This window comes from Hylobates moloch, unplaced genomic scaffold (assembly GCF_009828535.3).
Source record: "Hylobates moloch isolate HMO894 unplaced genomic scaffold, HMol_V3 SCAFFOLD_13, whole genome shotgun sequence".
Taxonomy (NCBI): domain Eukaryota; kingdom Metazoa; phylum Chordata; class Mammalia; order Primates; family Hylobatidae; genus Hylobates; species Hylobates moloch.
The window spans coordinates 93858894-93870319 of record NW_026652288.1 but is presented as its reverse complement, the minus strand read 5'-3'; the positions used below and the strand labels follow the sequence as shown (position 1 = coordinate 93870319).

At 51.0% G+C, this 11426-nt stretch overlaps 1 protein-coding gene across 7 annotated transcripts; it reads left to right on the top strand.

Moving 5' to 3' along the window:
* The first annotated feature begins 12 nt into the window (after positions 1–12).
* On the top strand, positions 13–7996 carry THPO (thrombopoietin). Of its 7 annotated transcripts, none has more exons than XM_032171800.2 (8): positions 132–1464; positions 1574–1876; positions 3534–3691; positions 3923–4050; positions 4337–4423; positions 6349–6516; positions 6753–6833; positions 6950–7996. In XM_032171800.2, the coding sequence occupies exons 1-8, from the start codon at positions 1349–1351 to the stop codon at positions 7331–7333; spliced, it is 1425 nt and encodes a 474-aa protein (XP_032027691.1). In that variant the 5' UTR covers positions 132–1348; the 3' UTR covers positions 7334–7996. The 7 variants fall into 7 exon arrangements, with proteins under 7 accessions (XP_032027690.2, XP_032027691.1, XP_032027693.1 ...); XM_032171802.2 differs by having other exon boundaries at positions 7476–7980; XM_032171801.2 differs by having other exon boundaries at positions 6765–6833; positions 6950–7432.
* The last annotated feature ends 3430 nt before the right edge of the window (positions 7997–11426 follow it).

Here is an 11426-nt window from a genome sequence, read left to right as displayed (position 1 = left end):
GGGCCGGGCTGAGCCCGGGGGGTCCGGCCCAGCAGCAGCGGCCCGGATCGCGGGTGGGGGAGGGGAGGGAGGGGCTGGGACCGGGCAGGGGAGGAGAGAGGGGCGGGAGGGGAAGGGGGAGCGGGGGAGGGGGAGGGGAGGGACCAGGGGGCGCGAAGAGGGGGAGGAGAGGCGGGCCCGGAGCCCCCCGCTGCTGGCGGCCACAGGGCGGCTGGACCAGGAGGTCGGTGTCCAGCCCAGGACGGGAGCCACAGGCTAGGGAGGGGCAGAGGCTAGGCCTGAGGCCTGGACCGCTCAGTGAGCGAGGACCCGGTTCCGCTCGAAGGATGAATACTTGTCTTTAAAGATGACAACCTACAGGAAAGGCCCATTAGCCGATCTCCCCCTGCCTGGGCCCACATCGCCCCCCAAACCCTCACCACCCTCTCTCACTGCCTAGCCTGCCTCCCTACCTCCTCTCTGAGGTCGCTCCTCATTCTTGTGTTACCCAGGACAGGGACCTAGCCAGAAACCGGCAGCATTCCCCCTTCTGTGCAGTGACAGTATCTCCCTCTCATTGTAACTTATCCTCAGGTCCATTCGACAGTCCCCTCTTGCTTTCTCACCCCCTTCCTTCACCCAAGGGACCCTCTGCCTCTCCAGCCCACTCCCAGCCTCCTTTCTCTTGGTTCCGTGGTCATGCCTGCCTCCCTGTCTCTGCCTCCCACACACACCCACTATCCTCCCAGCTATCCCAGCACCCTCCTTCCTAATCTTGGGAGACATCTCGTCTGGGCTGGACGGGAAAATTCCAGGATCTAGGCCACACTTCTCAGCAGACATGCCCATCCTTGGGGAGGAGGAACAGGAGAGAGCCTGAGGAAGTTCTGGGGGACAGGGGGGATGATGGGATCAAGGTCAGGCCAGGAAGCCCCTGAGGACAGAGACTGTGGGGAGACTGGGACTGGGAAGAAAGCAAAGGAGCTAGAGCCAGGGCCAAAGGAAAAGGGGGGCCAGCCGGGAGGTATTTGCGGGGGAGGTCCAGCAGCTGTCTTTCCTAAGACGGGGACACATGGGCCTGGTTATTCCTCTTGTCACATGTGGAACGGTAGGAGATGGAAGAGGGAGACAGAACAAGCAAAGAAGGGCCCTGGGCACAGAGATCTGTGTGTGTAGCCGTCCAAGCCCCTGGACCCTATTAGACAAGCACCTAAGCTCAGGCTTAACCCAGTGCACGCGTGCGCACATACATGTGCCCCGCACCTGACAGTCCTCTCAACCCGTCCAAACCCTTTCCCCATAACACCAACCCATAACAGGAGATTTCTCTCATGTGGGCAATATCCGTATTCCCACGTCGAAAGGGGGAATGACAAGACAGGACTCTCTAGGGGTTTATAGAAAGAAAAGCAGGAAAGCAAGCGTCCTGTTGGATTTCAGCAGCAGGTGTGATGTCCAGGGAAAAGAAATTTGGATAGCCAGGAGGTGAAAACCCCACCAATCTTAAACAAGACCTCTGTGCTTCTTCCCCAGCGACACAAATGTCCTGCCAGATTCCTCCTGGAAAAAAACTTCTGCTCCTGTCCCCCTCCAGGTCCCAGGTTGCCCATGTCCAGGAAAAGATGGATCCCCCTATCCAAATCTTCTCCGTGGTGTGTGTGGGTGGAGGAGTGGACCCTGGTCCAGGCAGGAGCTCCAGGGAAGAGAAGGCGTCACTTCCGGGGGCCTTCACCAGTGTCTGGTGGCTCCCTTCTCTGATTGGGCAGAAGTGGCCCAGGCAGGCGTATGACCTGCTGCTGTGGAGGGGCTGTGCCCCACCGCCACATGTCTTCCTACCCATCTGCTCCCCAGAGGGCTGCCTGCTGTGCACTTGGGTCCTGGAGCCCTTCTCCACCCGGTGAGTGGCCAGCAGGCTGTGGGGTTATGTGAGGGTAGAAAGGACAGCAAAGAGAAATGGGCTCCCAGCTGGGGGAGGGGCAGGCAAACTGGAACCTACAGGCACTGACCTTTGTCGAGAAGAGTGTAGCCTTCCCAGAATGGGAGGAGCAGGGCAGAGCAGAGGTAGGGGGTGGGGTGCTGGTTTCTGAGGGACTGATCACTTACTTGGTGGAATACAGCACAGCCCTGGCTGGCTCTAAGGAAAGGGGACATGAGCCCAGGGAGAAAATAAGAGAGGGAGCTGCACTTAGGGCTTAGCAAACATAGTAGTAAGATGGACACAGCCCCAATCCCCATTCTTAGCTGGTCATTCCTTGTTAGCTTAAGGTTCTGAATCTGGCGCTGGGGAAGCTGGGCCAGGCAAGCCAGGGCACAAGGAGAGGGTAATGGGAGGAGGGCCCACTCATGTTGACAGACCTACAGGAAATCCCAATATTGAATCAGGTGCAAGCCTCTTTGCACAACTTGTGAAAGGAGGAGGAAGCCATGTGGGGGGTCCTGTGAAGGAACCGGAAGGGGTTCTGCCAAGGGGGCAGGGAGGCAGGAGTGAGCTATGAGACAGATATGTTAGTGGGCGCCTAAGACAAGGTAAGCCCCTAAGGTGGGCATCACCCAGCAGGTGCCCATTCCTGGGCAGCTGGTCTCAGGAAGGAAGTCCCAGGACTGTTAGCCCATCTCTTGGCCTCAGATAATGGAGTATTTCAGAACTTGGAGTCCAAAGAAAAGCTCCAGAGGTTTTATGTGTGGGGGTAAATAGGGAAAGAATAGAGGTTAATTTCTCCCATACCACCTTTTAATTCTGACCTCCAGTGGTCCCAGTTACAGCTTTGTGCAGTTCCCCTCCCCAGCCCCACTCCCCACTGCAGAAGTTACCCCTCAACATATTATGCCTGTTTGCCAGTTCCTCACCCAGGCCCTGCATCCTATTTTCTCCAGGCTGAAGCCACAATACTTTCCTTCTCTATCCCCATCCCAGATTTTCTCTGACCTAACAACCAAGGTTGCTCAGAATTTAAGGCTAATCAAGATATGTGTGTACACATATCATGTCCTGCTGTTCTCAGCAGGGGTAGGTGGCACCAAATCCATGTCAGATTCACTGAGGAGTCCTGACAAAAAGGAGACACCATATGCTTTCTTTTTTTTTCTTTCTTTCTTTTTTTTTTTTTTTTTTTGAGACGGAGTTTCACTCTTATTGCCCAGGCTGGAGTGCAATGGTGCGATCTCGGCTCACCACAACCTCCACCTCCCAGGTACAAGAGATTCTCCTGTCCCAGCCTCCCAAGTAGCTCGGATTACAGGCATGCACCACCATGCCCTGCTAGTTTTTTTGTATTTAGGAGAGACGGGGTTTCACCATGTTAGTCAGGCTGGTGGCAAACTCCTGACCTCAGGTGATCCACCCGCCTTGGACTCCCAAAGTGCTGGGATTACAGGCGTGAGCCACTGCACCCAGCACACCATATGCTTTCATCACAAGAAAATGTGAGAGAAGTCAGGGCTTTGGCAGTTCCAGGCTGGTCAGCATCTCAAGCCTTCCCCAGCATCTGTTCACCCTGCCAGGCAGTCTCTTCCTAGAAACTTGGTTAAATGTTCACTCTTCTTGCTACTTTCAGGATAGATTCCTCATCCTTGGCCCGCCTTTGCCCCACCCTACTCTGCCCAGAAGTGCAAGATCCCAAGCCGCCTCCATGGCCTCAGGAAGGATTCAGGGGAGAGGCCCCAAACAGGGAGCCACGCCAGCCAGACACCCCGGCCAGAATGGAGCTGACTGGTGAGAACACACTTGAGGGGCTAGGGCCATATGGAAACATGACAGAAGGGGAGAGAGAAAGGAGACACGCTGCAGGGGGCAGGAAGCTGGGGGAACCCATTCTCCCAAAAATAAGGGGTCTGAGGGGTGGATTCCCTGGATTTCGGGTCTGGGTCCTGAATGGGAATTCCTGGAATACCAGCTGACAAAGATTTCCTCCTCATCTTTCAACCTCACCTCTCCTCATCTAAGAATTGCTCCTCGTGGTCATGCTTCTCCTAACTGCGAGGCTAACTCTGTCCAGCCCGGCTCCTCCTGCTTGTGACCTCCGAGTCCTCAGTAAACTGCTTCGTGACTCCCATGTCCTTCACAGCAGACTGGTGAGAACTCCCAACATTATCCCCTTTATCCGCGTAACTGGTAAGACACTCATACTCCCAGGAAGACACCATCACTTCCTCTAACTCCTTGACCCAATGACTATTCTTCCCATATTGTCACGACCTACTGATCACACTCCCTGACAAGGATTATTCTTCGCAATACAGCCCTCATTTAAAAGCTCTCGTCTAGAGGTAGTACTTATGGAGGACTAGCATGCTTATTAGGCTACCATAGCCCTCTCTATTTCAGCTCCCTTCTCCCCCCACCAATCTTTTTCAACAGAGCCAGTGCCCAGAGGTTAACCCTTTGCCCACACCTGTCCTGCTGCCTGCTGTGGACTTTAGCTTGGGAGAATGGAAAACCCAGATGGTAAGAAAGCCGTCCCTAACCTTGGCTTCCCTAAGTCCTGTCTTCAGTTTCCCGCTGCTTCCCATGGATTCTCCAACATTCTTGAGCTTTTTAAAAATATCTCACCTTCAGCTTGGCCATCCTAACCCAATCTACATTCACCTATGATGATAGCCTGTGGATAAGATGATGGCTTGCAGGTCCAATATGTGAATAGATTTGAAGCTGAACACCATGAAAAGCTGGAGAGAAATCGCTCATGGCCATGCCTTTGACCTATTCCTGCTCAATCTTCTTAAATTGGCATGAAGAAGTAAGACTCATATGTCATCCACAGATGACACAAAGCTGGGAAGTACCACTAAAATAACAAAAGACTGAACCAAGATTCAAATCACTGAAAGACTAGGTCAAAAACAAGGTGAAATAACAGAGATATAAATTTCTACATGTGGGCCGGGGGCTCACGCCTGTAATCCCAGCACTTTGGGAGGCCGAAGCAGGCGGATCACCTGAGGGCAGGAGTTTGAGAGCAACCTGGCCAACATGGTGAAACCCTGTCTCTACTAAAAATACAAAATTAGCTGGGCATGGTAGTGCATGCCTGTAATCCCAGCTACTCAGGAGGCTGTGGCAGGAGAATCGCTTGAACCAAGGAGGTGGAGATTGTAGTGAGCCGAGATCGTGCCAACGCACTCCAGCCTGGGTGACAAGAGCAAAACTCCGTCTCAAAAAGAAAAGAAAAATTCTACATTTGTAAATTAATGAGTAAAGTCCTATTCCAGCTTTCAGGCCACAATGCCCTGCTTCCATCCTTTAAGCCTCTGGCCCTAGCACTTCCTATGAAAAGGATCTGAGAGAATTAAATTGCCCCCAAACTTACCATGTAACATTACTGAAGCAGCTATTCTTAAAGCTAGTAATCCTTGTCTGTTTGGTGTTTAGCATCCCCATTGTGGAAATGCTCGTACAGAACTCTATTCCAAGTGGACTACACTTAAATATACTGGCCTGAACACCGGACATTCCCCTGAAGACATATGCTAATTTATTAAGAGGGACCATATTAAACTAACGTGTCTAGAAAGCAGCAGCCTGAACAGAAAGAGACTAGAAGCATGTTTTATGAGCAATAGTTTAAAATCTATCCTCAAGAACCCCAGCATCCCTTCTTCCCTCAGGACTGAGTCAGGGAAGAAGGGCAGTTCCTATGGGTCCCTTCTAGTCCTTTCTTTTCATCCTTATGATCATTATGATAGAGTCTCATATCTACATTTAGTTTATTTATTATTATTTATTATTTGAGACGGAGTCTCACTTTATCCCAGACTGGAGTGCAGTGGCATGATCTCAACTCACTGCAACCTCAGCCTCCCAGATTCAAGCAATTCTCCTTCCTCAGTCGCCCAAGTAGCTGGGATTACAGTTGCCCACCACCATGCCCAGCTAATTTTTGTATTTTTGGTAGAGATGGGGTTTCACCATGTTGGCCATGTGCTAGGAACTCCTGACCTCAGGTGATCCACCTGCCTCAGCCTCCCAAAGTGCTGGGATTACAGGCGTGAGCCACTGCACCCAGGCTTCATTCAGTTTAAAAATCAAATGATCCTAAGGTTTTGCAGCAGAAAGAGTAAATTTGCAGCACTCGAACCAAGAGGTAAAAGCTATAACAGGGCAGATTTCAGCAAGGTAAGAAAAAAAGGAGCTGTTCTCACTGAAACCAAGTGTAAGACCAGGCTGGACTAGCAGACACTGGAGTTTTTGAAGCAGAGGCTGATGACCAGCTGTCGGGAGACTGTGAAGGAATTCCTGCCCTGGGTGGGACCTTGGTCCTGTCCAGTTCTCAGCCTGTATGATTCACTCTGCTGGCTACTCCTACAGGCTCCCCACCCGCTATTAGTGTGCCCTTTGAGGCAGTGCGCTTCTCTCTTCCATCTCTTTCTCAGGAGGAGACCAAGGCACAGGACATTCTGGGAGCAGTGACCCTTCTGCTGGAGGGAGTGATGGCAGCACGGGGACAACTGGGACCCACTTGCCTCTCATCCCTCCTGGGGCAGCTTTCTGGACAGGTCCGTCTCCTCCTTGGGGCCCTGCAGAGCCTCCTTGGAACCCAGGTAAGTCCCCAGTCAAGGGATCTGTAGAAACTGTTCTTTTCTGACTCAGTCCCCCTAGAAGACCTGAGGGAAGAAGGGGTCTTCCAGGGAGCTCAAGGGCAGGAGAGTTGATCTACTAAGCGTGCTCCCTGCCAGCCACAATGCCTGGGTGCTGGTATCCTGTCTTTCCTACTTAGACAAGGGAGGCCTGAGATCCGGCCCTGGTGTTTGGCCTCAGGACCATCCTCTGCCTTCAGCTTCCTCCACAGGGCAGGACCACAGCTCACAAGGACCCCAATGCCATCTTCCTGAGCTTCCAACACCTGCTCCGAGGAAAGGTGCGTTTCCTGATGCTTGTAGGAGGGTCCACCCTCTGCGTCAGGCGGGCCCCACCCACCACAGCTGTCCCCAGCAGAACCTCTCTAGTCCTCACACTGAACGAGCTCCCAAACAGGACTTCTGGATTGTTGGAGACAAATTTCACTGCCTCAGCCAGAACTACTGGCTCTGGGCTTCTGAAGCGGCAGCAGGGATTCAGAGCCAAGATTCCTGGTCTGCTGAACCAAACCTCCAGGTCCCCGGACCAAATCCCCGGATACCTGAACAGGATACACGAACTCTTGAATGGAACTCGTGGACTCTTTCCTGGACCCTCACACAGGACCTTAGGAGCCCCGGATATTTCCCCAGGAACATCAGACACAGGCTCCCTGCCGCCCAACCTCCAGCCTGGATATTCTCCTTCCCCAACCCATCCCCCTACTGGACAGTATACGCTCTTCCCTCTTCCACCCACCTTGCCCACCCCTGTGGTCCAGCTCCACCCCCTGCTTCCTGACCCTTCTGCTCCAATGCCCACCCCTACCAGCCCTCTTCTAAACACATCCTACACCCACTCCCAGAATCTGTCTCAGGAAGGGTAAGGTTCTCAGACACTGCCGACATCAGCATTGTCTCACGTACAGCTCCCTTCCCTGCAGGGAGCCCCTGGGAGACAACTGGACAAGATTTCCTACTTTCTCCTGAAACCCAAAGCCCTGGTAAAAGGGATACGCACGACTGAAAAGGGAATCATTTTTCACTGTACATTATAAACCTTCAGAAGCTATTTTTTTAAGCTATCGGCAATACTCATCAGAGCAGCTAGCTCTTTGGTCTATTTTCTGCAGAAATTTGCAACTCACTGATTCTCTGTATGCTCTTTTTCTATGATAATTCTGCAAAGGCCTGGGCTGGCCTGGCATTTGAACAGAGGGAGAGACTAACCTTGCGTCAGAAAACAGAGAAAGGGTAATTTCCTTTGCTTCAAATTCAAGGCCTTCCAACGCCCCCATCCCCTTTACTATCATTCTCAGTGGGACTCTGATCCCATATTCTTAACAGATCTTTACTCGTGAGAAATGAATAAGCTGTCTCTCAGAAACGCTGTCCCTATACAATAGGCAAAACTGAGACTGTATAAGGAATAAATGAGAGCACCCAAAAGCTCCCTAAAAAGCAAGGGAAAGATGTTCTTCGAGGGTGGCAATAGATCCCCCTCACCCTGCCACCTCCAACAAAAAAGCTAACAGGAAGCCTTGGAGAGCCTCACACCCCAGGTAAGGCTGTGTAGACAGTTCAGTAAAGACAGAATCTGGATGTGGCAGCTGAGCAAACAGCTGGAGCTTTGGCAGCTCAGCAGGAGGCTTTGCCAGGCATGGATGCCTGCCTCCCTCCTGTGGAGGTCAGGGGGAAGTGCAGGAAGTGGCATGAGTCAGGCTCCTTGAGCTCACACAGCAGGAGAACAAGTACAAGTCAAGTACAAGTTGAAGGCTCATTTCCCAGTTCCCACAAATGCATCTAAAAAGCAGCTCTGTGTGACCACCATAAACTCTGCTAGAGGATCTCTAAAAAGGAGTCAGGCTTATGGGGCTTTGCAAATAAGTGCTGCCTTGGTGCTCAGGAAAAGGAGGTTTATGTTACACAAAAACACAAATTCCACTGCAAAAGTCAACTTGCTACCTCCAGAGGTTCCTGTAGGAAAACTAGTGGAAGCTTTTTCCTCTCCCCCATCCCTGAGGAAGGAAAGGCTACCACGGAGGTAGAGGAGCCAGGAACCCAGAAACATAAACACTGCCACAAATACCCCAGGGTCACCAAAGGCATTCCAAAGCAGCAGAATGAAAGGCAATGTGCTAGGAACCTCGTATACTTTACTTTTCGTAACATTCACACAACTCTGTAAGGTAGGTATTATCTTTTCTGTTTTAGAGATGAGGAAACTGAGGCTCAGAGAAGCCAGGTGAGTTATCAGTGGTTGCACACCCTGTGGGCAGGAGAAGAAACACCCTAGTCTGACCTCACTCTAGGGTCCATACTCTCCCCAGTGTGGTACACTGTCCTATATGTCATTTAATGATTCTATTTACTGGGAAAGACATACAAGTCCTTAAGGAGTAACAATTAGAGTTTTGATGCCAGGCGCGGTGGCTCACGCCTGTAATCCCAGCACTTTGGGAGGCCAAGGCAAGCGGATCACGAGGTCAGGAGATCAAGACCATCCTGGCTAACACGGTGAAACCCCGCCTCTACTAAAAATATGAAAAATTAGCCAAGTGTGGTGGCACGCGCCTGTAGTCTTGAACCCTGGAGACGGAGGTTGCAGTGAGCCAAGATCGCGCCACTGCACTCCAGCCTGGGCAACAGAGTGAGACTCCATCTCAAAAAAAAAAAAAAAAAGTTCTGAGTAGAAAACCAAAGTTCTTGGTGGAGGTGACCAATTTAGACATCTCCCCATGTCCCTCTCTCCCTTCACAGACAGAATAGTTTTCCTAGAGAAGGAAGCAACAAATGCCCAAAGCTCAAAAATGTTGTCCAAATCTCAAATGCTGTCAGTTTCTGCATGGAAGAGAAGTAGTTCATTCATACTACAAATTCCAGCATGCAGTCAAGGGAATGTTAAGTGGAAACTAACTTACTGACATACTGAGCTAGGTTAAATTTAATAATCAAATGAAACACTTTATAGCACATGAAAGTGCCAGCACCTAGGACAGGATACACCAATGGGACCAGAGAATGAGGGGTTCCCAGCACAGACAGATGAGAGACAAGTATGGCAAAACTGCGGCCGGGCGCGCTCACGCTTGTAATCCCAGCACTTTGGGAGGCCGAGGTGGGCGGATCACGAGGTCAGGAGATCGAGACCGCGGTGAAACCTCGTCTCTACTAAAAAATACAAAAAAATTAGCCAGGCGTGGTGGCGGGCACCTGTAGTCCCAGCTACTCGGAGAGGCTGAGGCAGGAGAATGGCGTGAACCCGGGAGGCGGAGCTTGCAGTGAGCCGAGATTGCACCACTGCACTCTAGCCTGGGCGACAGAGCAAGACTCTGTCTCAAGAAAAAAAAAAAAAAAAAAAGAATGGCAAAACTGCAGGGCCAGGTATGGTGGCTCACACCTGTAATCCCAGCACTTTGGGAGGAGGCCAAGGCAGGCGGATCACCTGAGGTTGGGAGTTCGAGACCAGCCTGACCAACGTGGAGAAACTCCATCTCTACTAAAAAATACAAAATTAGCTGGGTATGGTGGCGCATCACCTGCAGTTGGGAGTTTCAGACTGGACTGACCAACATGGAGAAACCTCGTCTCTACTAAAAATACAAAATTAGCTGGGCGTGGTGGCACATGCCTGTAATCCCAGCTACTCGGGAGGCTGGGGCAGGAGAATCGCTTGAACCCGGGAGGCAGAGGTTGTGGTGAGCCAAGATCGCGCCATTGCACTCCAGCCTGGGCAACAAGAGCGAAACTCCATCTCAAAAAAAAGAAAAAAAAAAAATAGAATGGCAAAACTGCAAATGTCACCAGAAACTTCCAGGCATCTGGTATTGGCATGTGACTTACTCCACTTGTGGGCAAATGCAAATAACTCATGGGCTTCTCCAGTGTGACCTGCCCTATTACAAATCTAACCCATTCCCAAATCAGTCTGGTTGGTCCCATCCCTTCTTCCCACTAACACAAAAAAACAATTACAACCAGAACACTCCTATCCCTATTCAACGCTCTACCAGTTCTCTTTCTTCTGCTACCCCAAGACCGCCAGGACAGTCTATGATAACCTACACACTATTACTTGTAATTCGTTTGTCTCACTCTCATTTGTCATTCTCCAACCCCACAAAAAAACCCACCCCATGGAAAGGTTCTAGGATTTCATAAAAACTCATCCCAACTCCCTCCCCCTACTCTATCCGTGGTAAGGTAAAAGAAACACCTCTTCCTCCTCCCTGCTGAGGCCATTCATTTTCAACCCATTTCCCTAAATACTATTTCTAACACCTCACATGAAGACCTGAAAATGATGGGGAAGGAAATACCCCAGGTATCCCAGCAGGGGACCAGCTCCCAGGCAAAACCAGATCAAACAGACAACTGTTTAATGCACAGAGAATCTTTCTGGATTGTTACCCTAAACTTCCTAGGGGAAAACAGAACCCCTATGCTTTCCTACAGACCTCTAATGCCAGGCTGAAAAGCCAGCTCACGTGCTGGAGCCCTTATCATTAGCCATTTCCTTAATGTTTTTTCTTCCCCCACTCGTAAGTTAGTGAGTGCAGTCAGGCCACTACATTGTCCTGGCACTGGCCCTGGCTCTGGCCTGCCAACTTCATTGGTATTGCTGCCCTGTCCACTTCCACTTACCCTCCCTCCCAGGTCACCACTGGAATGTAGAGCAGAGAGCCAGCTCCTCCAGCTGCTTCCAGAACCACCAAGTTCTCTCGTCGTACTCTCTTCATAGTCATCTCCTATGCCCGTAGCTAAAAGCCTCTACCCAAAGCTTCCATAAAAATAATGAACATTTCTAGACTATGCAAGTGACTCATTCAAGTCAGCGTGAACTGACTTCCTAAGAGACTGAAAGTGTTGGAAGGACACGAGCAGGGCTCTTTGCC

Coding starts and splice junctions, on each gene's coding strand:
- THPO (XM_032171797.2), top strand. CDS start 1,349: ATGACAAGACAGGACTCTCTAGGGGTTTATAGAAAGAAAAGCAGGAAA. Junction 3,692..3,922: donor GGCCAGAATGGAGCTGACTG/GTGAGAACACAC, acceptor TCCTCATCTAAG/AATTGCTCCTCGTGGTCATG. Junction 4,424..6,348: donor GAGAATGGAAAACCCAGATG/GTAAGAAAGCCG, acceptor TCTCTTTCTCAG/GAGGAGACCAAGGCACAGGA.